This window comes from Micropterus salmoides, unplaced genomic scaffold (genome assembly GCF_014851395.1).
Source record: "Micropterus salmoides isolate LMB-PRFRI ecotype aquatic unplaced genomic scaffold, ASM1485139v1 Ms_hic_scaffold_21, whole genome shotgun sequence".
Taxonomy (NCBI): domain Eukaryota; kingdom Metazoa; phylum Chordata; class Actinopteri; order Centrarchiformes; family Centrarchidae; genus Micropterus; species Micropterus salmoides.
Window position 1 is genome coordinate 12,035,775 of NW_024041262.1, and position 26,722 is coordinate 12,062,496.

The 26,722-nt window shown below is 40.3% G+C and overlaps 2 protein-coding genes across 4 annotated transcripts; one reads left to right on the forward strand and one right to left on the reverse strand.

Annotated features, from left to right (window-relative positions):
• Positions 1-255: 255 nt before the first annotated feature.
• Positions 256-7,003, reverse strand: tbc1d24 (TBC1 domain family, member 24; the record flags this gene model as incomplete). 2 transcript variants are annotated; one of them, XM_038736308.1, is given in 6 exon segments in its annotated part: positions 256-351; positions 1,113-1,176; positions 1,858-2,016; positions 2,178-2,183; positions 2,935-4,048; positions 6,867-7,003. In XM_038736308.1, coding segments are annotated over 5 exon segments (1,314 nt in total), but the record flags the coding sequence as incomplete, so codon positions are not given.
• LOC119916323 (alpha-1,6-mannosylglycoprotein 6-beta-N-acetylglucosaminyltransferase B-like) lies at positions 6,844-26,153 on the forward strand. Of its 2 annotated transcripts, XM_038736300.1 has the most exons (19): positions 6,849-6,982; positions 7,966-8,090; positions 11,066-11,121; positions 12,700-12,815; positions 15,704-15,833; positions 15,983-16,125; positions 17,735-17,799; positions 18,062-18,235; positions 18,393-18,560; positions 18,865-19,034; positions 19,155-19,286; positions 19,890-20,023; positions 21,496-21,638; positions 23,474-23,629; positions 23,859-24,005; positions 24,108-24,224; positions 24,308-24,382; positions 24,866-25,026; positions 25,332-26,153. In XM_038736300.1, the coding sequence occupies exons 3-19, from the start codon at positions 11,096-11,098 to the stop codon at positions 25,528-25,530; spliced, it is 2,256 nt and encodes a 751-aa protein (XP_038592228.1). In that variant the 5' UTR covers positions 6,849-6,982; positions 7,966-8,090; positions 11,066-11,095; the 3' UTR covers positions 25,531-26,153. The 2 variants fall into 2 exon arrangements, with proteins under 2 accessions (XP_038592229.1, XP_038592228.1); XM_038736301.1 differs by lacking the exon at positions 7,966-8,090 and having other exon boundaries at positions 6,844-6,982.
• The last annotated feature ends 569 nt before the right edge of the window (positions 26,154-26,722 follow it).

The window sequence follows — 26,722 nt, forward strand, 5'->3', positions numbered from 1 at the left end:
TACAGTGAACTGTGACCTACTAGGCAGGCTTTTTCAGATGGCAGTCCTAAACGCCAATGGGCAGTGACACTGAAATCAATATTTGAAACTGTGTGGATGGTACCCTCTGGTGGCTAAAGTGCAGTACTGCTGAAAATGAAAACATTCTCCCTTCAATTGAAACCTAAAAACCTTAAAATTCCCTAAATGAACAAAAAAGAAGAGATTTTTTGCTTAAAAGAAGCTAGAAAGTGGAGATAGTAAAAATAAACTCACCCTGAAGACAAAGCACTCCCCAGTTCCAAAGAAGCTCAATTTATTGCCTCCTCTCTTCCGCTCCTCCCAATCTGTGGACAGGAAGGCTCCACATATCTGAGGGGGGAAAAAAAAGGAATTGGCATCAGTGGATTACTCTCTTAAATTTGCTCATGTGCAATAGCTCCATTCTCAAAATACTCAACCAACTACTACTAGCTTATGATTGCTATCTGTAAGCTGCCAATGTTTGTGCTGGGATCCCTTTGTAGCACCAAAATCCAATCATACAATATCCGTGTAATCATTAACCAATTACTTTATCTTACCCCCTGTAAAGCGTCTTTTGAGTACTTAGAATAGTGTCATGATCTCTGGCCTGAATACACAGAGCCCAGGACAAGAACACTGGTGCAAAAGCTACTGCAGATCTTTCTAGTTATTGAAACAAAAAAAACACTGACTGACAATGTGTAGGCCAGTACAGAAGTGCCTGTATTACACATCACGCGCAATAGCAAGCTTTGCTAGGGTGGAGTTTGGCCAGAAATTTGCACAGCTACAGTCTGCAAGACCCATTTACTAGCATGTTCCCTATTTGACTGACATTCAAGAGAGTCCTTCAGCTCACGTTGTACCTTAAATATCTGACCTAACTGAGGTTGAGGACCTAATATAAGATTTACATAATATTTAGTATATTAGGTTAACAATCGGGTGGAGAAACCCAAATATTAAGATGGCTTACTGATCTGTGCTGCATTAATCTTAACAAAAATAACTGAAGTTATCCAAAATATTTGTAATTATAATAATGTGCATCCTTGAGTCCTGTGAGGGAATCACGAGAGTTTGCCGTCTGTGTGTGTGCTGCTTACATCACCATCTGTGGTCCGGATGAGGAGCAGAGTGGGTTCGTAGCCTTCACAATGAGAGTAGAATCTGAAGGGAAAATGTGAAAGTTGAATTCATTGCAACTTGCACATATTTCATGGATCACATAATTACAACAGTCATAATTTGGGTTGCTACATTTAGTAAAGCGCACATGCATGTACAGTTAAGTTAGGCACTGGTTAAATGTAGAACAAAACTCTCAGCTACTGGCTTCTTGATTAGTTTATTAAACACTAATTACTTCTCTTCCACTATAGAAACATAACCATCTAACAGAAATGTGAAATAAATGCTTCATGTAATGACTGGATGACAATAAAGATTAGGCAAAAAATATTGTCTTTTATCTTAAGCTTATTTTATTAATCTATATAGTTGCTTGTGTTCTGCCTATAATAAAATAGAATGAAAATAATAAAATAAAATGGGACTTTACATTAGTTTCAACTTTTTTTTTTGCTTTTTTGCTTCCGTCAGCTTTGCTTTTGTGTTCACATTTACATTTTCTTTCAGCCTTTTGGCTATACATGAAATTCAAAGACTGAATGCTAAACAGAGCCCAAAAATGTAAATTTAAAGAAATAATACGATGGAATAAAGGTGGAATAGGCGATCCTAATACAAAATATGTGTTTTTGTCAAATTCAGTGAATATATCCTCACAGTCTGCTAGCTGTCAGGTAAGGTTAAATGACTTGCTCAAGGACATTTGCAATGGACATGTACCTATTTAGGCTGCAACCATGGGTGGAGGTGGTGAAGAGGAGCTGTGGTTGGCACAGGGCAAAGCGCTCAGGGATCCACGACCAGATGACCCGCATCTCCTTGGCACTGACAATCTCCGAGGAGAAGGTGTCAGGGTTAAGTGCCAGCTGCACATTCCCCCTGGAGACGCCCCAAGAAATACGAACACAGTGAGAGATACAGAATGTAGAATCATCAGTGTATGAATAAAAATGCACCTGAAACATCATATCTATAACTGAGAGCATTATTTGAAAAGCTTAGAAATGGATCTGGAGAGTAGCAGAGTGAAGACAACCCACCTAAAACTGTGAAATAACCAATGCAGTAAACGCAGGAGTGGAGTGAAGATGAGACAGAAGATGGTGGTAGAAAAAGCGTGGCACAAAACAAACAAAAAGGAAACAACAGAATGTGAGACAAGGACGCAAGAGCAACTTAAATCATTTGTTAGAGCATGGCAGACTAAAGCTTAAAAAGAACAGGACATTCTTTCCAATGAAGCAAATGAAACTGCTTGAGTAAATAATCTATCTCTGTCATATATTCTGCAGTGTACCCATGTACTATTTTTGCATTTATCTCATTCCGTGCATACCACTCTGATTTAATTTATAGTCCAGGACCCGTGTCTTACATTTAATCATGTTCAAAAATCATAAAAAGCTATTCTTACTGTGTCCCTGTCATCTCAAATCAGATCAAATGTACTATATTCAAGCACTTAATTCCCAAACATTGCATCTTTACAAGAAGTAGTGACACCAAGACCGTGATTGTTTATTATAGGATTGGCCAAACATAAAAGAAAATGATAAATATTGGTAGCTTTATGTTTTGAATAAACAGTCTCACAAGGTCTGTGTCGTCCTTGATGACAAAAAAAAATATTAAGATGTGTATACTAGGAAGATATCCATGTGATGGATTCTGTGTCCTTACTGATGCCAGATATGCAGTAGTTTTGCCAAGTAAGGCGACTCAAAGCAGTTTCTAAATAAAAAGGCAACAGAAAGATGCTCACAATTCACCACATAAAAATCATTATATTGACTATACCGCTTCTGTCTGACAGTGATTCCTTTCTGCTGCAGGGACTTTTCATTTGTGAGCTGCAGCAGGGTGATCTCCTTACGGCTGAGCAGACGGATGGAGAAGGCCTTCTCTAACAACTTGTCGGGTGAGACGGTGGAGGCGATGCCCTTGACGAAAGCTTGAATGTCAGCCTTAACTTTGCCTGAATCCTGTTGTTGCTGGTTGCCCTGGCCTCCCTGGACCCCTGCTTTATGCTTGCGGTAAAACTTGAGCAAGGCTATAGCCACACGGAAGAGAATCTTGTAGCCCTCCACTAGGTAGACATCCAGGATCCTCACCACGTGGCTGAAAGGCAGGTCACCAAACACCCAGCTCTGCCAGTCCGAGTAGACTTCAAGCACATCCTGGGCTGTGGCCACAATCAGTTTGTGGGCAGGTGCGCAGTACTTGTTGGCCAGGTCACCAAAAGTCATGCAGCTGGACTCATAGGCCAGGAAAGTCTGGTCCAGCATTCGTTTGCCCGGCTCATTGCAGGCCAGCATGCGGCTGACGTGCTCAAAACACTGAGCTTCGTCTATGCTGAAGTGCAGCAGCAGTGAAGTAATAGCCGGTAGTGATGGGCAGTGGGAGATATCTGGAAACTGTCCGGCTAGGCAGTTGATAATCTGATGGACCGAGCCTACTGCCTCTGCCTTCAGGCAGTACCGTGGCACAGGACTTCCATCCACAAAATCTGGAAGAGGGATGTTGGAGGAGGGCTTCTTAGTGGCTGCATTTCCCATAATGTCACGATATACTTCTGCATCTGGGGTAACTGTACGGCAGGGAATGGCTTTGATGAGCTGCTGGTAGACTTGTGCCCGTAGTTTGTGGTTTTTGGCCCAGTAACCTTGACGAGCCATCTGTTTGAACTCTTTCAGGTCTTTACAGTCTACCTTGGTGGGCCCGCTGCTCTTGGCCAGCTCCCCCATCTGGTTCCAGTCCACAAAGCTGCCATAGTCTTCTTCAGCCATGGTGCTGGAAACTCGCTGGACTGCCTAAGTGGGAAGGGAGGAGGAATGCCCTGGGGTATTGCTAACCTTCTGTCCTCCACACAGCAGATGACTAGCCTATTTTTCTTAACTGCCCATGATGGTTACTGGAAGACACAAGGAGAAAAATAAAGACATGAATGTGCATAATCAGAAAAAATAGACCTGCAAAACCAGTCACTCCGTCAGCAGCACTGGCACATAATCAAGCTTACTTACTTTCACTACAGTTAGATAAGTAGTCTATGTTTCATACTGAACAGTATCATATTAAGAAAGACAAACATGTTCAGAAATCACTTGGACCTACAAGACCCAGTCCTTTGTGAGTTCCTACAAGCTTAAGTGTTCTATATAACTAGCTACCTCCTGGACTATGATTTTGATTAGTTGAGGATACTACATAGGCTTGTGATAGTTAGGCATGTTTATGTGTATCCATTTCCATAAGCGGTGATTTGCAACACGTGAGGAGGGATGTATTACAAAATGGCCACAGTATATCTGTACTATAAAACAACATTAGCCAAGTTCACTAATCATATGCTATGGTAAAGATCTTTAGGTGGAAGCAGCACATACATGCATTTCATCTATCTTAGTGATACCGTATGACAGAGACAAAACAATCAGATGACCACCGGCTCATAAATAAATCTTAGGCTAATTTAATTCCTCATGCCGAGTTTGTTACTAAAGCTGCGATCTCTGGTGGTGAGGGAAATAATCATGTTTTGTACGCTGTAAAATTTCACAAGTAGTAGCCTATATTTAAAAACTATCATACAATAATCAGATCATTTCCCGCCAAGGCTCACTCCCAAGATAAATGGAGATGCATATCCAAAGATCATTTACGATACACAGTTCACTGAGAATGGTTGTCGTTCAATCATCAAACTTTTTCACACGGAAATGCGTGTCCAAAGATCACTTTCAAGATATCGAAAATAACAAAATCATCAGATCATTTCACACTGCCCTCCAACAAGTCACATGGAGGTGCATACCAGTTCATTACTGCATGTAAAACTGGAAGCATATGGTGAGTCTGTAGAGAGATTAACTGTCCTACTTAGAGTGCCTCTTTACCTAAATGTTGCCTTTTAACCTTTGACACAGGATGCAATATGTCAATGGTAGACCAAGAGAAAGGTATTCATAACGTAATACTTAAGGCACTGAATGGAAAAGCAAGAAAACTAATAGCCTTAAAGGAAATCTTACTGGAGCGAGCACGCTGAACTGTACTTCTACAGAAAGGGTTAGGTAATGTTGCTGTGAGCGAAAGAGGCTGAAGTTGGCTTCTGATTTGCAGCTTTTGATTCGGCTGTTAAGGAAAACTTAAAAGTTCCCATGAAGCAGACTCATAGGCATAATTATGTTTCCTGTAAAACACGAAGCTAGGGACGTATTTGTTGCAGATATTAATTGGCATTTACAGTAGCCAATAGAGTTGAACGTAAATTAAGGTTTCACAAATCTGAAACTGTCTTTCAGAGTCTCTGGTTTCTTTCAGATAATCTCATCACATTTGACAGGTCTAGGTAGGCCTAGTGTTTTTTTGGGTGGACCTAATGCGGTCCACATGGGGAAAAAAGCAGTAAAGTCAGCATTCTTTTTGTATTTTCACATACATTATAAAGGTTTCAAAAATCTGTTTTAAAGATAGTAAATCTTTATCCTTTTTAAGATAATATAGTCCACATTTCATAGTGTATATTGTATATTATTTGATAGTGATAAGTGTATGTATAATGTTTTTTTTGTTTTTTTTTAATCTGGACCGGATCTGATGGGGTCTAGGTGTAAAAAAAAAAAAAAAAAAAAAAAAAAAAAAAAAAAATTTAAAAAGCAGAGAAGTCTCCTTTTATTGCATTTTCACAAATACTATAAAAAGGTTTCACAAATATAAAACAGTGTCTTAGAGAGTCCCTGGTATCTCTGGGGTAATCTCGTCCAGATTTCAACAGTGTTAGTACAGTGGGTTTTTTCAATCTGGTCTACATGCAAAAAAAGCAGGGAAACCTCCCTTTCTTGCATTTTCACTGGTACAATAAAAGGATTTACAAATTTGAAAGTGGGTTTCTGAGAGCATTAAGACTTTGAATAACATGTTTAACATGGATTTCAAAACAGTAAGAGTTGCAGAAAGTGTTCGGTTAGATTAGTCAATAAGCAACGTCAGTTCCCCTTAACTGCTGGATCGGAAGCTAACGTCAGCGTCGAAGTGAAATCAGTTATGTTGGGGCAAATGCAAAGACATAAACACACAAATGGCTAACGTTTCAGTGTCAGTCACATTGTCCTTGTTTAATATTACAGTATCTGATGGTACAGTAGAGTCACACTGAAGTGCCAGCTGCAATATACATTAACGTTAGTCGAGTGACCCATGAACGTCAGCTAGCCAGCTGAGGTGAGGCAGGACGCCAAGGCACACGGGTCACAGGATATTTAACATTACCGCCCGACTAAATCTGATAACGTTACACCCTTTTCCATTTCGACTTGCCAGGTTAGCATTGCTAGCGTTAGCTAGCTGCAAGCTGCTCCTGTCAGTGCATGTCCGCAGCTAACCCTGACCAGACACACACAACTAACGTTAGCTGCCTGACCACATCGCAACGCAAGACAGACGCGAAGCTATACAAATACTGAACGACACCAAAACAACCAAGTAACATATGCTGGCTATGGTTGCTGCACCAGCTAGCATGAATGTTACCGACCACACATTAATTTGGTGTGCAGGCTGTCTTGGAGTTTGTTGATCTGAAGAGATTTCAGCTTCAATCTGCGGGAAAGCTATGCATTTAAAACACAAAGGTCGGGAGGAAAAATAATTAACCTACCTACAACACATGAACGAAGACTGGTAAGCAAAGGATAAAACAACAGCAAGTAAACGGACGTTTTCCTTACCTGGATGTGAGATGTCTTGAAGTCTATGGACCCGAAGCAGTGTGGTTCTCACAGGCATGCGCAGTGCATCCAAACCCGGTTACGGTCCGCTTCTGTGAGCATGCAGAGGGACTCAGGTGGGTTGGTTAAATATGGACTGTTTACAGCCACTGTTCTGGTTGGTCTTAAAGAACAGTGTCAGGATTTAAAGACTGTGAGTGAAGAAATCCAACTACATTATAGGCTACACATATTGTAGTCATCAATATCAACTTAAATATCACATACACTTCCATCAAATGTGCTGACTGAAGAATTATAGGAATGCCACAAGATATTAAAACTAAACAAATATTAGACGATTCCTTTTATGGCTTACTTCTAGAAGACAACTTGCTCACTGCTCACAGTATCTGATTTGTCTTGCTACTTGCAGACATGCTCTGTCAAATAAGTGATGGCACTGGGACAGGACAGGAAGTACCCAAGCAAGGGCAACAAACCCTGCCTTTGTCCTGTACTCAAAGCAACCGCCCAACACATGACAGTTATTATTGATAATTAAATTGTGGACCATCATTGCCTTCCAAAACAACTCAGGGTAAAATGTTGTTCAGCCTTGCCTTAAACACGGCTGTTTTTTTCATGTGCTCATTTACTTTGACCTTCTTAGTGTTGCAATTGGGATAGAATGTGCCTTAGCTACAAAATTACTGACATCTGAAAATCTTAGGCTTTGACAACTGAATGCTCAGCTATTACTGTGATAATATTTAATTACGTACATACCACTTACCCCTATTCTGGATTCATACTATTTTGTTTGGTAAATCTCAAACTGTACCAGCCACTTTTATAACGCGTGAGCAACCCTCTTCTGTAGGTTTATACAACAGAATAAAACCTTAAACAAGGGTGGTTATTTTCTGATGTGTGATAGAGAGTGAAGGTAATCTTTCAGCCTTGTCCAAAGATTTAGCAGCATTTGGCGGGAAGCTGGAGTTAGTTTCCCACCCAAATAGCCTATATTCCAGAGAAATCCATCCAGATCTTAGCACCCTTTACATTGCACATTATTAAATCTCTTCATGATATTGATTGTGTTTTGTCTCTCTTGAAGACGCAGTAGTTCTTCATAGCCCGAGATGCATCTACAATCTCCGAATAGTTTACTTTAAGCAGCTTGTGCTGGCCTATTTGGCCCTAAAGTGTGTTGGTAAGACGAGAGCAGCCATGTCACATAAGGTAAGCAGACAGAGCATCCTAATCTGCAGGAACTCGTATCATTATGATGATTTCATATTTCATTTCAGTCTGAAGTCTTGAGTGAGTATGAAGGATTGTCAGCAAGTCTGTGTGTGTTTGTGTGTGTGTGTGTGTGTGTGTGTGTGTATGAGACAGAGAGAGAGAGAGAGAGACAGACAGATGGGTGCAAAGCCAGTAAGCCTTTAGGTCCTAGCTTATGGAGGTTTATGCTCATTAAATCCTTTTGCTCCCACACACTGCGTGACATCACTTCAGTAACCAGCACCACCCCGTCCTCCTATCTCACACATACACACGCACAAGTGCACACATGCACAAAGGCACAAAGGGACCTGTTTATACACACACATAAGACTGGTAGTATATACAGAACCAGGACCTGAAACGTTTCTTTCATACCAGACTTAGATCTGACCAATCCTTTAAGATTACATTTAGAATTCACCTGGATTAAACCAGTTAGTCCAGTGGTCTCCTGTAAAATGCACCATTAAGACCAGGGTTTTTATCTGATAAACACAGATTAATTAGAGTGCTAGACATGCAGTGAAGTTTATACAATTAAACAGAAAGATTAAAGAATTGGGCTTGAAAATTACTCTGCCTGGGAAAATGTTTAGGCAAAGTAAATTTGTAACTGGACTTCTACTCAACAACCATCCTAAGGCACTAAACCTGCAGGTGAATAGTGCAGCTGCCAGTTGGCTAAATAAAGGTTAAATGAGTGAATGGATGCTAATTTTGCTAATCCATCAGTCATTTAAATCAGTAAGAATTAAAGTAGTGAAATCAGCTCTCAAATGTGAAAGTTTCTTTTAGTGTTCAGTGGTCAGATAATTGGCCAAAAATGAATATAAAAATCTAAAAAATAGATAAAAAGAGGAGGGAGTGGCATATATTAGATGAACTGATTAGTTTATTAATAAAACATAATCAAGAGATAATCGTAATCTTTAACTGTAGAAGTCAAGTAGTCGTACATTAGGTCCCTTTCCATGAACAGTAGATAAGCTACAGAGTGTAATTACGGATAGAAGGAATGACTTCCTGTAACATGATTTGAACAACATTTGCACCCAACCAAACCTTTACACAGGTTTACCTCAACTGACATGAAGGAGCTGGTACTGTCAGCCAATCAGGGTTCAGTGTTGTGGACGCTTACTTGTTGAGGTAAGGAAGGTACGGCATATGGGCCCTTAAGTCAACTGCTAATTGTGTTCATGGCCCATTTTGTAAGCCTAGCTGTATGTCAGCTGACTGAACAAGACTGTCCTTTTAAGAGTGACATGTGTCCTAGCTATCTTTGTTCAAACAGAATTTTTTTAATTAGGTAAGTGGCGTAGAAATCTTTGGCATGCTGTAGGCCTATGGCACTGATCTTTAATTACTGTTGCACGTTCATTCCCATGATCACCTGTGTCAGAAGCAAGCTTTAAAGAGATCACACTGCTATTTTTGTTTTCCCTTAGCTTGTTCTGGGAACATATTTGATTTTTTGTAGAGTTGATTTGCTTTGAATCTTGCCTGAATTACAAAATACTATTGGCCTCCTAAAGGCAGCCATGACAGGGATTAATGTGTTCTGAGATATGCATGTATACATCTGACATGAAAACATACAGTATGCTGTATTTTTAAAAGTTTTTTAAAGATTGGTAATTGAAGGCTTTTAACTTTCAAACCCACCTGAGTGTCTGTGGCATTACCACTATTTGACAATGTTGGATTTTAGTGCCTTGTCACCAAAAGTTCAGGTTTCCTAGTCATGCGTGATTTAATAAACCAACAGTCTGATTAAAAAATAAAAACTGTTGAAACTCAGTGAAATGTAGTTGTCTTTTACTGGAAATATGTGAGACCATTTAATAACTTGGTATGGTTTCCCTCTCAATTCTAAAACCTCCAAAGAAATAAATGCATTAATTCCTGTATGATTGAAATATGCCCTGAATTATGACAGTTAAGTCAGAACAAGTCAGAATAATAGCTTAATTAACTTAATTTAACATATTTAAAGTTTCAACTGAGTATTTACTTGGGGCTATTATGATGCTTACTGTTGTCACTGTCATTAAATTTGTACTGTCCTTTGTCTGCATTGTACCATTCAGTGCCAGAGGTTTGCACCATTTCAGCTATTTAAATGAGCTTGCGGCTTGAGTATCAATTCACAACCGAGGCTTAAGTCTAGTCAGCGAGACTGAAAGAAATTGTGTCACCCAATAGCGTGGGCTCCATTGTATCATTGAAAGGCCTATGCAGCACTCAGGGTATTGTTTTCTTTAAAGGGGAGTCAGGTTACCTTGACAACCACAGGATGCCTGCCCATAGCCCCTGAGAGAGAGAAAAGCCACGACCAGAGAAGGGGGGAAAGATAGCGAAAAGAGACAAAAAAGGAGGCAAGATACTTCCCAGCCCTGTTATTTCCTTTTTTTACTTTGTATGTTTTGAAAACAGGCCTAATGGTTGCCAGTGGGTTTAGACGGGAGACCCAAGGAGGTGAGGATGTGTGTGTGTGTGCGTGTCTGTGGTTGTCCATGTGCTGTTTTTTCTTGTATGCTCAACTACTGACATCTCTGTATCTGTCTCACATTGACACACAACAACAACAGGTCTGGTGACAGCAGTGTTTTGTTGCTTAGGTTTAATGAACATGTTTAACACACTTGCAGAAAGACCACAGGCTGAAAATACATGGCCAGTCATGCTGGCAATAGAATTACTTTGAAATCCATTTACTTTATTATTTATCTACTTTATTGATGCAGTTCATGTGGAAAGTGTGACCATTCATTTGCAATTTGCCGAAAAAAGGAACTATGATGGGTCTGTAGTCCTGTAGTCCTTAAACCCAAATATATTAGTAGAAAATGTAATTTTGTAACATAACTATACATTCATTACTGAGCGTGTTGCATTTACTGGCAATTGCAATGTTCTTGTTTTGACAGTGAAATCCAACGTACTGTAAGCAGTGGGCCATGCATGTTGCACTGCGGCCACGCAGGTAAGGCTCAACATCATTGGATCATCAGTGTCCAGGAAGTTGTAAAATTTACTGTTAAAAGTAACTGATGCACCTCACCTCATCCATACCTGCTTCTGCTGTGTACACTGACATTTATCTTTACTTACTTAGCAAAACGTTGCAAGTTGTCATTCTCAGACAGCTGAGATGTGTGAGTAGCACCTCACAGTGACTGACAAAGCACAGTATAATGCAAAATTGATTATATTACTAATCATATCTTTCTTTTACGTGGAGCTGGATCTCCCTAGCATGGGACATTATCTACAGTAGATATCGAGCAAGCTGTCACAAAGTGATCTTTATGTCTCCTATGCAGCTTTATAGCTGTGCTACCTTTCCATACTTTATATGCCCTCAACCAAAGACATGTGATGTTTTGATTAATGCTCTGACTATTCAACAAAATGCAGACGGATTGACTGAAATGTAAATAATTTGTCTGGATCTGAACCTAGAATTTTATAGGCACTAGGAGAGCCTTGTACTTGAGCTTGGCTGCGTCATGTTTCTTTAGGTTAGGGTTGGTGGGTTTACTGGCCTGATGAAAGCGAGAGAGAAGGGATTGCTCTCTCTGCCCCAGTTAAACTGACGCTGGGAGCCTGTGTGAGCAGCAAGCAGACACACGCTATAACGGCACATCATGCTTCAGATATTTGTTTTGACACACCAGAGTCCTTCATTGAAGTCATGGAACAATTTAGTTCCCCACATTCTCAATGTATATGATGAAGGGCAAGATCAGGCTCTAAGTTTTTATTGCATCCAACCCTCTCTCAAATATATTAAGTTAAAAAGAGATTGAACTGGTTGGTTATGGCACAAATGACGCATGTCCAATATGTGGTCATTAAACATATTAAGAAAATAAAACAATGACATATCTGGTTTTGTTTACTGTATTCGGTCTGTGCTTATTGATAAAATATGATCTTCCATTTTCAAAATTACATGTACTGCAGTGATTCACAACCAGGAACCTTTCCTGGGGGTTGCTAAGGGGGTACATGGAAAGATCGTAGCTCAACTCATTCGAGAAAGAAATAACAAAATATACCCACGTGTTGATTCTAACTATAACACCTGAAATTGAGAGTGTGAAAACTAGCTAGCAAGCGAGCAGGAAAGTCTAAAATGTTAGCTAAAACTAATGGATAAATGATTGAAGTTGGTAAACATTTCAAATACTTAAATGTACTGGATTAATGGTTGAAGTATGTTACAGAAAAGTAATGACTTAACAGTTGAAATAGATTAAAATAATGAATTTAGTTGAAACAGGTAGCCTAACTGTTGGATATAATTCAAACTGTTATCTAAACGTATTTGATGAATGGTTGAAATTTTAGCTAAAAGTAATGGATACATTGACAGTTCAATTAAAAAAAAAAAAAATTATTATAACATCCGGTTTTAAATCAGTTTAAATAAGCACATTTGACAGGTGGTGTCATGGGGTACCTGAGTTCATCTAACAAAAAGTTTTCAGGAAGGAACTACTGATGTACTGTTTGCTGTGGCATCTGAAGAGGTTTCTCTGTGTGTTGTGCCCTCTAGTGGTTGTCTGGTGCTCTGTCTGTGCCTGTCTGTGTTCAGCCTGCTGCTACAGAGCCTCTGGATGCCACTAGAGATGGCCAGGGATGAACCCTCTGGGAGGTCACCTGAGGAACAAGGTAACACACACACTCACACACACTCACACACACACACACACACACACACACAAACACACACACACTGTTTAGAAGAAGACCATTGTTATAAAAAAAAAAACAGAAGCCTTTTCTATAGCAAACATCCATGTATCCATTCCATGTGGATTAAAAAATATTCAAAACAAAACAAATTTTGAAACACATTAATCTCTTAAGATGTGATGTCTTCACACTACACGTTGATTGGGGAAATAGCAGTATTGTATAGTTAGCAAAGACTCACTGTCTTCCCAGTGTAGATAGCTTTGTACACAATCCGTGGTGGGTCCCCCCATGTGTCTGACAGTTGTGGGTAGACATGGTTGTTTGGGCAAAAGCTTTCTTCCTGGTTTACAAGGAAGAGACAAATGCTGTCAACAGTCTCCTCCAGACTATGTATTTCTGTAAAATCAGCGCTCTTTCTGATGCAGCCGATAAATAAATTAACATATTTTGGTGCTGTGCGTCCCCCAGATTTCTTGATCCATGTTCAATAGGCTACTTGTTGCTTTGTGTATGTCAAATTGTGATTTTATTTAACATGATTCATTCAATATTTAGAATTTCTTAAGTCAAAATAACTTGAATGACTTCTGAATTATTTAAAACGGGCTGAATCCATATATAGAAACATATTCACGCATAACATTTAATTCCACAGTCAATAAAAGTAGCCTTCTTGTAAGGGTTAATTTTTTGACTTGGACAAAGTGGCTTCTGATGAATCAGTTTCAAAATGTAATCACAGAAGATTACTTTTTATCTAAACATCCCAATCCTTTTCTTCTCCAGTTCTAGGAACATTGTGACACACTGGTGCATCTCAGCCACAGACCCACAATTGGGCTGTGCTTTGAGGGACCCACCACGAGTTGTGTACAAAGAGCAATGGTTGTGTTGGAAAATATACCAGATGGGGGGAAGCTGTTGGTCAGCGCGCCCAGTTAATCCAGCTCAAACATATCACCAAATAGACAGTTTTGACTCTCTGTAAGAAATCATCCATCTGACTGATTCATTTTATGGTAATTTTTAAATAAATGTCTTTTGCCCTAACAAGGGCAGTGACACGAGATGATTTTAGTTGTGCCTTATGGAGGTTGCTTACTTCAGAAAAAAAGTTTCACCCACATCACAGTAATTCTACTTATTTTTAGGAAAGGGCTTGAACAGGACGATGTGCAATGAGTGATAAAACTGAAATATGTCATTCGGTTGGCAGATTTTCTCTATGAAAAAGAAATATGTTGGCTCTGACCCTGAGGTAATGTACTGTATATTAGTAGTAAGTATTAGTATGTAAGTAGTGATATGCTCACAGTCATCTGAGCAAACACAGATGAAGTGACATCACCAGTCTGTGCGATTTTACTGTTTATCACAGGTTAAAGCTTTATCACCATATCACCAAGGAGATCTTTATTCTGACCTCAAATCAACCCTAACCACCCCCCCACCCCCCCCCACCTCACAAAACAGAAAAAACACAGAGTGAGTAGTCTTTCCCAAAAACTATTTCCAACCGCCCCTGAGCTCCCCAATATAACACTCAATATTCCTCATTCACTGCCAACGCAACTCTTTTAACAGTCCTCCTTGCTTCTTACAAATGTTTCAACCAAGACCTCCTTCATCTGCCATCTAAAATAGCATATTTAAATCTCACAAGCAGGATTTTAAAACTCACATTCACTGTTTTTACAGTTATGGTAGGTCTGGTAACTAAAATGTCTGGCTACTAGCTAGGTGGCTCAACAGTGAACGCTACTGCTATAACACTTTACACTGGATGGCCTTTCAGAGAAAACACGAGAGGTACTTTAGAGGTTTCATTTAACATTGTTTATTAAAACAGCAAACAGTAATAATATACAGACACCACAGCCCACGTTTTATAGCCTTGTAGCTAAATGTATGTTTTTGACAGTGGGTCTTGTGAATGTTGGACGTTTTTTTTCTTTGTATACACTTTATTATTTGATAATGCAGTGGTTCCCAACCTGACTGTCAGATAAAGATACATCTTAGGGGTCAAAAATGATTAAGGAATTGGGAATGAAACATATATATTACTATGTGTACTATGTATGTTACGCGACATTTGCTGTTTTCTTGTAAAGTTTAGGAGACTTTTGCTTCCTCAGGCTTCTAAAAATTAGGAAAAAATACTCTTTGGTTGAACTGCTCCCCATTTCATTTTAGCATTAAGGCTAAGGGGCTGCAAAGAGATGCTGCATCAATTTAAGGGGTTAAAAGCAAAAAAGGTTGGGAACCACTGGCTTAATGACTTACCTGACACCTGACACCTGACTAAAATTAATGTACATGTGCTGTTTGTGAATAGCTTGACCTCATTGAAGTGCATGTTAAAATATAGCCTTAACAGCATATGAGGTCAGCAATTTGAGCTTAGCGTGTCTGTGGAAAAATTCACCAAAAACATAAGCATACAGCATGTCTATATAGGTGTATGTGCTTGTGTGTGAGCCGTCTCTGAAACCACAAAGCAATGTGAGATGACTGTAAAACTCCAGTTATACATATAAACATTTGATCAGAATTATGACTCAATACCGTCTTTCTCTGTCACAGGAAAATACACCTCTGTAAAACAATTAGAACAATTAGATGCCATTATCGTACCCCCAACATGGAATATGGAAAAGACACATAGACATAATTGCTGCTTCATTTGCAGCAGATGAACTTAATAAAATAGCATTACATAAGCATGCTGTTTCATGATACATACGAACAAGATTTGCTATGACATAACACACAGTATTACTACTTAAACATTATGATAGGGGGAGCATATGATACTGTACATACATGACATACCATGTTGTATATACTTTATGTTATAGATCAGCATGGTCTTCGCTTTCGTAGACTGGCTCTTCGCTTGGAGGCTTTGAGTACTCAGGTGCAGAGGATGAGCAAAGAGAGAGATGCAACCCAGCTGACCAGAGATGATCTCCATCTGTTACTGCAACGGTATTCAACAACATTTATGGTCTTAATAATGCAAACAGAACTCATGGAATACCTGGATCTCAGTATAGTAAAAGTCCACATACAGTACAGCTTTTATTGTATGTGTTTATACAGAGTGGTTACACGTAGGATTCTGTTTTGCTTTCCAGCTTTAGACAGGACGAGCAAGGCTTAGCCCGCTTGGTAGAAAGGGAGCTGAAGAGAGTGTCTCAGAGGCTTGACCAGCTCAGCCGTCCCCATCACCATCAGTCTCATACACAGTCACCACACGACGACTTCAAACTACACACAGGTAAAGCCCAGATGTTTATCACATGCAGTTTGTCTTAATTGATTTTTGCTCTTTTATTACTTGTTTTTTTTATTTTTACCTTGTTATTTCTGAAAAATCTGAACTTATGGCATGAAATCAGTAAACTGCACACAGCATGCTCATGAATACTAACCTGGGTGCTGTATGAACGAAACTAAAAGGATAGGTTTTTTCCAACCGAGGCCCCACAGTGAGATTTTAGACTGAAAAGACAGTTGTATTTTACTATTATATACAAATCTTGCTTTAAGCTCTAATTTTACTATGTACTTTGCTAAAAACAATTCATTGTCCCAGCTAAAACAGATATTTTAGGGTTTGTTCCAGTTATAATATAACATTATAGCTCCACCAAATAAATATACTTGCATGTTGCCAGCTTTAATAATTGGCCAATTGCAAGCTTTTCTGTGGTTTACTGCCGTGGTAGTGTGATACTCTGGGCTAAAGGCACGGTTCATAGCCTCAATAGAGGTTAACCACACAGTGAAATTAACAAGCTGTGATAATGGAGGGTGTGAATGGGGGGGTTAAAGGGCAGTGAGTGCAGGTGGTTATGGGGGATGAAGTCCTTGAATAGAAGTTTAACAAGTCCCACAGAGCCAGTGCCGATCAACTGGCCGTGGGGAGGAAAAAAGTTGAGTCTACGCTACGACCCTCCTGAGAGGTGTCAGGTGAGAGTTGGGTTACGCACCCTGATTGGCACGCAAGGGGTTGTGTGTGTGTGTGTGTGTGTGTGTGTGTGTGTGTGTGTGTGTGTGTGTGTGTGCGCATGTGTGGGCAGTGGCGATGAGTGGGCACATGCTTACCTCCCTTCCTGAAAAAGGGAATTCATAAAGCTTGGGCCAGACACCATGCTGTGCATATATGAGGGCACACACATGCAGTATGCACACACATATGCCACCCGCATGCACACAAACACACACTTCCCCATCACCAGCCTGTTCGCCCCTTACCCTCTTCCTCTCACATTACCTCACACCCATAAAATACGACTGAATTACCCAGGAGTCCTTTCACCAGCTTGTCTACTCATACTCTTGTTTTTGCAGAGGGAGCACTTTTTTTTTCGTTTTTAGCATATCACTGTTTTTAGGCTTTCACACCTCGGCTATGCTTACGAGTTTTCTTATCTTTTTTTTCTCTCTCCTTTCCTTTTTACTAGGTTGTTTTACATAGTTAAGGACTGTGTATTTTGGCAATGGCTAGCATTGTAAAAGGGTATGTTTGGTAGGAGGCAGGTGGGTCAGGTGTGTGTGAGTGCGTGTGTTCATTTCTGTTGATTGACATTGGCTAGAGATGGTGGGGGGCTTACGGGAAAGGGCCTCTGAGAACACACTGCCTCTACTCTAATGCCTCTTACACGCATGGCAGCACTATACATCGTGCTGATGGCTGCTATTCATTGGGAACATTTCAGTCGAGAGGCTGTATATCAAAGTTATTGTCCACTGTTCTTCATTACCCGCAGTGAGTTAACCCTACAATGCACGTTTTCTTACTAAAGCCAGGGTTGTGGAATAATGATGCACTCAAAATGGCCATATAAAGAAAAACTATGTGACGGCTAATATCTTACCCATAGGGCCCAATGAGAAGTGTGAGGTGCCAATGGATCCTACATATCCGGTGTGTGCGGAGAAAGTGGAGGTGAGAAAGTGGAAATTGTGGTAGCATGAACTCCATGACTCTGTGTGTGCACTGTTGAAGTGCTTACCTCAATTTAAAGTTTTAAGTTTAATATTTAGTTCTTGGTATATGGGCAAGTTTGAGCTGGATATGGAAATACCATTTTAAAATAATGTGTGCTACAACATAGCATGTAGTTTATAGCTAAACTAATGAGCATGATGAATTACTGTACTTACTTTGACTTATCATTATTTTGATTTAACATCTGTGTCTCTGGCAGTTTCTACGGACCCGGTGGCAGTCAGACCCCTGTTATGCCTTTTATGGGGTGGATGGCACCACTTGCTCCATATTAACTTACCTTAGCCAAATAGAAGGCTTTTGTCCTCCTCGTCTTAGAAGAAACCACTCTGCGCTGCCGTGGCACCAGAAACCTCACACTTACACAGAGAAGGTACAGCCACATCAGGTTCATTCCATTGAGTATCACTGTACTATGAATGTAGAATTATTAAGCTCATGATCTACTCTGCTAAAACAGTACTATGATTTCTATCAGATATACTGTACATACTTTGCACTACATCACTGTTTTACCCCATGATACACAGGCTGAGATACGTACAACTCTGAGCCCACTCTATGAGATCATTAGCAACAACAGTGGTCCTGCCATAAACTTCATCCGGTCCAGAGTCGAAAGGATGTCTGAACGGTGGAAACGGGCTGGTCTGAGGATGAGGCAGAGCAACAACAAAACAATGTCAACCCAGATGAGGGTAAAAACCAGCAAGTCAATTCTGCCAAGCCAAGTTAATTTGTGAAATTACCCCAACACATATTTAGAAGTTTTCAAAAACATGCCTTTGTGAACGTAATGTTTATATAAAGGGTTTTTAGTGTGTGTTTACTCTGATGTTTATAGTATTAAAAATCTGGTTTTCCCTCACATTTGGTTTTTAAGCTCACTTCCATAATGAATACAATATGAACTGGTTACCCTTTCTTCTACTTAACTGCCATGTTGGCATTCTTTAAATATGGATTTTGGACTTCATAACGCCCCCACCTCCCAACCTCTAGGTGCTGCTTTATCCCGGTGCCCTGGCTGGGAGTATTGGCCAGAGTTTTGAAGCCATGGTGGAGACGGGGGGTCCTCTCGGGGAGCTGGTCCAGTGGGCTGACCTCAGTGCCTGTCTGACAATCCTGGGCCACAACCTAACCTTCAGCACGTCACAGCACCAACTCCACAGGTTGGCACCACTGTCCTATGAAAGTAACCAGCGGCATAATTGATACATGATGTTTTCACAGGTGTCTGGTCTATGACGCGGAGCAAGTGATGCGATGTGTGTTTATTCTGATTGGTCCAGCCTCATAGGTGCTGCTCCAGGCCGAGGCAGTTGTCCAATCCAGAGGCCCCTGATGTTTGACCTCATCTATACTGACTACCATGGCCTTGCTCACCTTCAAGGTGCCATGGGACTTGCTTTCCTGCATTACCGGTACATCTTGAATTTTCTAAATACATAATTATGCTTCTAGTATATTAGTATTTCTTTATTCTCTGAATAATGACTTCTTTTACATTTACACTGTTAAATTTACACTCAAGTGTGTTTCATATTCTTTGGGATTAATGTAATGATAAATTAAATGATTTATATACACTGACCTCCACATATTAATTATCATAAATAAAATGGCCACAGAAAAGAATCACTTACATTAGAGTAGCTATTTTTTCCCCTTTCTATTTCTAATGTTGCTTGCATTATAGTGTGACAATGTTGTTTTAAAATGTAGGCATACTGTCACTATCGCATATTTTACACTATACAATACCAAAGTACAATGTCAACTTAAAAAGAGCAATAACAGTTGCTATACTTTGCTTTCTACAACATTTTTGGCCATGAAATTTACCCAGCACCAGAGAAATGTAAGAAAGCCCTGACAAATATGAAAAGTAAAGACGAAGGCAGAATTACACACCACAAGTTGTTTGTGTTTATGTGATCGCTGCTGAACTGATACATTTGTAGCCAACCAGAGTGTATCAATCTAAAATTAAGGTTGTGATAATCTATTTGTAAAAATCATTTTAGGTGTCGCTTCAGAATATTGGACTCTTTTGGCACTGAACCAGTGTTTAACTTGGGGAGTTATGCACATAGCCATGGGTATAAAACCCTGTGGGGCAGCTGGCGTCTGCAACCTCTGCAGTACATGACCATGTTCCGTAAGTCTGTGTGTATGTGTATATATTTGTGTGTCTATAATCATGCAAACATGTGACTCAGTGTGTGAGATTCAACACAGTACAGTATATATATATATATAGTTACACACATATTCATATCTTGCTGCCGCAGCACTGATCCTTCACATACACCCCTCTTAGCGTCTTCACATTGAGAGGATTAATAGCTGAGTTTAAATAAACTTGGTGCCCAGACAGAGCTTTCATTCCAACACCTCTCCTTGTCATCTTTCCCACCCTGCCGGGAGATGGAGACAAGCTGGACGCACTGGGCCGAGAGCCACCTTTCTGGCCTCGGTCTGGAGCACTGTTTATTTGTCCTGCTGAGGGGGAGAGAGGGATGACTGTTAACTGATGGGGAAAGGGCAGGAAGACAGCAAAACAGAAACAAAGACACAGGAAGAAGAAAATAAAGAAAGGAGCTTGAGAAAAGTGCGGGTGGATGTTTATGCTTCTGTTTTGAAATGGTGGAGAGGAAGACGGTCGATTGCATTGATTGCACTAAACAGACAAGCTGACGAAGCAGAACTGTAAACAGGCAGCAAGAAGGCTGAAACCAAGAAACTTCATTCCTTCACAGCTTCCCATCAAACCCCCCACATGCTACATGTCTTGATCATATCAGTGTGCTGTTGCATATCTCTGCTAATCTTATCTCTAGGTGAGTGTGTTAAGCAGTGAACCTAGACAGGTGTAAGAGACAAGTGGGGACAAATGGAGCTGAAACTGAGCCAAGAGGAAATTCTGTGCTGCTGTAACGGTGAATGAGGGGAGATTTGGCCTTGAGACAGGAGAGAATGATGCACATGCAAATTGACTTAAATTCATTAGTTTTTCCACAATTAGGTACACAGCTTTTGTCCCCAATTGAACAAGCTGTCCCCAATTACCTGGTTTTTAGTCTGAAATGTGTCCCTGAAGGTAGCATAAGTCAGACCCTCACACACACACACACACACACACCCCTTTGCTGGCACATTCCTAGTAAAGTAAATACTCATCTTTCACACCTTCCTTAGTGTGTCGGAGGGCAGCAGGGTGGCAGCTGCCTATCCAAACAGCCAGTCGTTAACTTCTCATATATGTGGACTTCTTGTTTCCTTCAACTGCTGATTTATACTGCACAGCATGTTTTTCCTCTCTCACAGAATTTTAATCCTAGCTGTTATTCACCGGTAATATTTTTGGCCTGTGTTGTCAGTATAGCCTGATCACATTTTCCACACTGTGTTCACATTTTTGATCCTGTTTTGGTAAAATAAATTACTCACAAATAAAGTAGTTTAATACTACTCAAAACTCTGAATTAAGTCGGAGCTCTAGCCCTGAGGTTTCTCGTAGAATGGTAATTTTGTGATTGGGGTTGGAGGTTGAGAGCATAGACACTGATGGTGCAATTTATTTATCTTTTTAACATGTCATCTAACTGTTCTGTGGTCTGTCATCTCTAGCTCATACTCCTGATAATTCCTTCCTGGGCTTCGTGAGCGAGGAGGAAGTGAGGGGGAAGGTAAGGGAGGAAGAGCTGGAGCCGTATACCTACAGGAAAGAAAGGATAGCAGTTGTCTATGGCAAACAGGACTACATGTGGCAGGTATAATGACACAAATGAGTAAAGTAAAGACTGTGAGTTAGCAAGAAGCATGCCAAAAAGCCAGCTACAACACAATTTTACATAATAGTGAAGACTTTTTATTTTACATAATAGTGAAGACAATTATTCACAATTATGAGTGTTTGTGTACATGCTGGTCTTAAGCCTACATGTCCTGTATGTGCATGTTTCTATACAGGTGCTGGTCATATGATTAGAATATCATCAAAAAGTTGATTTATTTCAGTAATTCCATTCAAAAAGTGAAACTTGTATAATATATTTATATATATATTATATTATTTTATATATATATATTTATTTATATTATATATTTATATATATTTCAAGTATTCATTCCTTTTAATTTTGATGATTATAACCCACCCAACAACTAATGAAAACCCCCAAATCAGTATCTCAGAAAATTAGAATATTGTGAAAAGGTTCAATATTGAAGACACCTGGTGCCACACTCTAATCAGCTAATTAACTCAAAACACCTGCAAAGGCCTTTAAATGGTCTCTCAGTCTAGTTCTGTAGGCTACACAATCATGGGCAAGACTGCTGACTTGACAGCTGTCTAAAAGACGACCACTGACACCTTGAACAAGGAGGGCAAGACACAAAAGGTCATTGCTAAAGAGGCTGGCTGTTCACAGAGCTCTGTGTCCAAGCACATTAATAGAGAGGCGAAGGGAAGGAAAAGATGTGGCAGAAAAAAGTGTACAAGCAATAGGGATAACCGCACCCTGGAGAGGATTGTGAAACAAAACCCATTCAAAAATGTGGGGGAGAGTCACAAAGAGTGGACTGCAGCTGGAGTCAGTGCTTCAAGAACCACCACGCACAGACGTATGCAAGACATGGGTTTCAACTGTCGCATTCCTTGTGTCAAGCCACTCTTGAACAAGACACAGCGTCAGAAGCGTCTCGCCTGGGCGAAAGACAAAAAGGACTGGACTGCTGCTGAGTGGTCCAAAGTTATGTTCTCTGATGAAAGTAAATTTTGCATTTACTTTGGAAATCAAGGTCCCAGAGTCTGGAGGAAGAGAGGAGAGGCACAGAATCCACATTGCTTGAAGTCCAGTGTAAAGTTTCCACAGTCAGTGATGGTTTGGGGTGCCATGTCATCTGCTGGTGCTGGTCCACTGTGTTCTCTGAGGTCCAAGGTCAACGCAGCCATCTACCAGGAAGTTTTAGAGCACTTCATGCTTCCTGCTGCAGACCAACTTTATGGAGATGCAGATTTCATTTTCCAACAGGACTTGGCACCTGCACACAGTGCCAAAGCTACCAGTACCTGGTTTAAGGACCATGGTATCCCTGTTCTTAACTGGCCAGCAAACTCGCCTGACCTTAACCCTATAGAAAATCTATGGGGTATTATGAAGAGGAAGATGCGATACGCTAGACCCAAAAATGCAGAAGAGCTGAAGGCCACTATCAGAGCAACCTGGGCTCTCATAACACCTGAGCAGTGCCACAGACTGATCGACTCCATGCCACGCCGCATTGCTGCATTAATTCAGGCAAAAGTAGCCCCAACTAAGTATTGAGTGCTGTACATGCTCATACTTTTTATGTTCATACTTTTCAGTTGGCCAACATTTCTAAAAATCCTGTTTTTGTATTGGTCTTAAGTAATATTCTAATTTTCGGAGATACTGAATTTGGGATTTTCAATAGTTGTCAGTTTTAATCATCACAATTAAATGAAATAAACATTTGAAATATATCAGTCTGTGTGTAATGAATGAATATAATATCCAAGTTTCACTTTTTGAATGGAATTACTGAAATAAATCAACTTTTGTGTGTATGTATATATCAGGGTAAATCTGAGTATGTGGGGGTGATCAGTGAAGAACTGGAGACCCATGCTACAGTCTACCAGCCTCCAGGACACGCCTCTAATCTGCCCGGCTTCATCAGAAACCACGGCTTGCTGACTCAGGAACGCTTCCTACGACTTCTTCGCAGAGCCAAGGTCAGATAAGAGCTCATCTCAGAATAAAGCTGGGAAGTCAGTGAATCTGAATCTTTTTACTCTATTGTTTCTCAAGTAGATTGTCATTGAATTTGTAAGTGAATTGTGGCCCCAGATGGATCATATATGCTTAGCCTGCCTGTCCTGCCTTGTTTATAGCCTATGATGGCTCTTCATTAAGATTCAAAATACTATGTCTTCCTTACTATACTATATGCTTCTTTTTCAGGTGTTTGTAGGACTTGGGTTCCCCTTTGAGGGTCCAGCTCCTATTGAGGCAATAGCTCTGGGCTGTGTCTTCATTCAGCCACGATTTGACCCACCACACTCATCGGACAACAATAAATTCTACAAAGGCAAGCCCACCACAAGACAGGTAGGTTACTCCCCAAACTGGAAAAAATGACAGTTTGAATTTAATATAAATATTGTACATCAATTTTTAGATTTAAAGACAGTAAAAGAATTCTGCCTACAGATCTCCTCCCAGCACCCGTATGCTGAAAGATACATTGGCAAACCCCACGTGTGGACAGTAGATGTGACCAACAAGACTGATGTACAAGAGGCAGTCCGAGCCATTCAACGCACAGAGGTGGAGTATATACATGTGTATAGACGCACACCTTGCAATCCTATACATTTCTGTTACAGTAGCACTGAATAAAGTTTTTGCAGGTGACGCCTTTCACTCCTCGAGAGTTCACGTGTGAGGGAATGCTGGAGAGAGTTCATGGTTATGTCACTCACCAGGTACAGCATGTAGGATAGATCTGTTGCAATGTTTTTCGGTGCTCCCATCAGAGTCATTGACACTGGCCTGTTATATGCAATGAATTATGAATTGTGTGAAAATAGTATCTAAAAATGGAGTGGAAATCGACTGATATTTTTCATTTACATTTATTCATTTAGCTGACGCTTTTATCCAAAGCGATTTACAATTGCTATACATGTCAGAGGTCACACGCCTCTGGAGCAACTAGGGGTTAAGTGTCTTGCTCAGGGACACAATGGTAGATGGTGGTGGGTTTAAAATACTAATATGTTCAAAATAGTCTGACTCAACATTGAATAGGCAGGTTCAGTCAGTCTTTTAGAGTTGCTAAGCAAGATAAAATGCGTGAATTTCAAGAGAGAGTTATTTGTGACATATGATAGTAGTAGAAATTGTTCAGCTCTTACTTGGTTCAACCTCTTTGCACTCTCAACTTTCTTCTTCTTAAATCTCTCCAGAATTTTTGCAGTAAATCTGCCCCTACTTGGCCGCCAGAAAGTGCTCTAAGGGTACACCTGGGCCCCCTGGGTCAGTCATGTGTCAGTGTGTGTCAAAAATCTTCCCACGTGTGTGAGCCCGCTCTGTTTCACCACCTGAACAGTCCTGCTGCATTCACTAGGTAGGAAATCAGCATGTACACACTATACAGGTGTCGGGGGAGACATATAAGTTCATTTCTGGGAAATTACAGATAAAAGCGCATTTATATTGTCTGAGCGCTTTCTGTATGATCCATGCAAACACTTTATGCTGCCGTTAGCGTTGTATGCAACTAACAAATCAACTAATTTTTAGTCATAGATGGCCAATATGCATTCAGTATTTACACCTCTGAACCATAACATCAGAAGAACATTCTAAAATGGCAATACTGTGTGTGCATTATAAATATACAAATAAATACTTCCATTTCCCACTTTGTAGACTCGGGATAGGCTGCTCCAGCATGGGGCAGGAAGTCAATCACCTGTTTCCTTCCTACAGCCCTTGGGGTCAGCACTGTGGCCTTCAGCAGGAGCCTCTGTTGTTCAGTTGTGCTGGCTCGGATCCTTCTCACCGCAGACTGTGTCCTTGTAGAGCTCACCTACCTGGACAGGTGGCACTGTGCCCTGATTGCCTGTAAATAACATGGCAAAAGAACTCAGGAAATAGCGTGAAAAAGGTAAAAAGATGAAGACAGCACCAAAGAGCCATCTGCAATGCATACTGTATAGGTAAAGAATTGATCTCGATCAAAAAGAGCCAGCTGTCCTGCCAGTGCTTTCAAAAGCTTTGTGGTCTTGTTTGTGGATGCCGAAAGGTCAAGTATCTGCTCTATGTTATTCTGAAGTGCCCATTTATACAAGTTGAAAATCAACCATTTTCAGTGCTCCAAGTAATCTGAAGGAATCATCTTAGTCAGCAACCTTGGCAATTAGTGTTTCATAACAATTTTAGTTAATATATCACAAACACATTGAGTAATGGGTGTTTGTCCCTAAGGAAATGGACATCAGTGGTTGACAATTAATGAATAAGTGATAGAGAAGTTGTGCCAAGTGGGTAAAGTTTATTCATGTCAAATGTGAAATATGGCCGGGTGCATTAACTTGCTAGATTTGGCCAATGCAATTGTTATGGACTCATGACAGTCATTACTCAGGAACCAAAACTTAATGATGTCATGTCATAAGTACTTCAACTGTTGAAGGATGATGAATTCAAAGTGGTATCTCAAAGTGTGAAATAAAAAACAAACTCTTGTTTCTGCAGCTTTTCCTTTATCCCTTCAGCAAATAGTCTTTAAACAAAGGCCAACCGCCCTCCAGGGTAAAGGCGTATTTAAATGAAGTAAGGAGTGGCACTCTAAAGCAAATTAATTCTCAGTGTTGAACTTCTTTTCTCCTGTTCCAGATCACAGTGCACTTCAATATTATAAGAAATAAGTATCTAATCATTCTTTTGCTTACAGTAATGTATCACGCTGGTCAGCGTTGCATGGGATTACCGCTCATGTAACCCTTCAATGCATTTCTAGCTGCAAATGTGAGCCCGGGCCTCGGAGGAGAGCGGGTGACAGCCTAAGTGATGAGGCTCATTATCCGAGTGAATCATGGATAACCTCTGGATGCCTTTGGGAGGTCACAGCCATATGACCATGATTGTACTGTCATATAAACCATTGGTTCCCAACTGTCTTTGACTTAGGAAACCCCCTCAGCTCTGTTTAAAGCCATACCCCCCGCCAGTCTAGGCAGAACCTCATTGTTTGTCTTTTAAACACATATTTTGCCTCATTTAGACTGGGGGAAAAAGTCACTGAAGGCAGGATTAAT

Excerpts from the sequence above, each read along its gene's own strand:
- LOC119916323 (XM_038736301.1), top strand. The coding sequence starts at position 11,096 with ATGCATGTTGCACTGCGGCCACGCAG. Across the intron at positions 16,126-17,734 it reads CGACTTCAAACTACACACAG|GGCCCAATGAGAAGTGTGAG; the intron begins GTAAAGCCCAGA and ends TCTTACCCATAG. Across the intron at positions 24,006-24,107 it reads GCAAGCCCACCACAAGACAG|ATCTCCTCCCAGCACCCGTA; the intron begins GTAGGTTACTCC and ends TTCTGCCTACAG.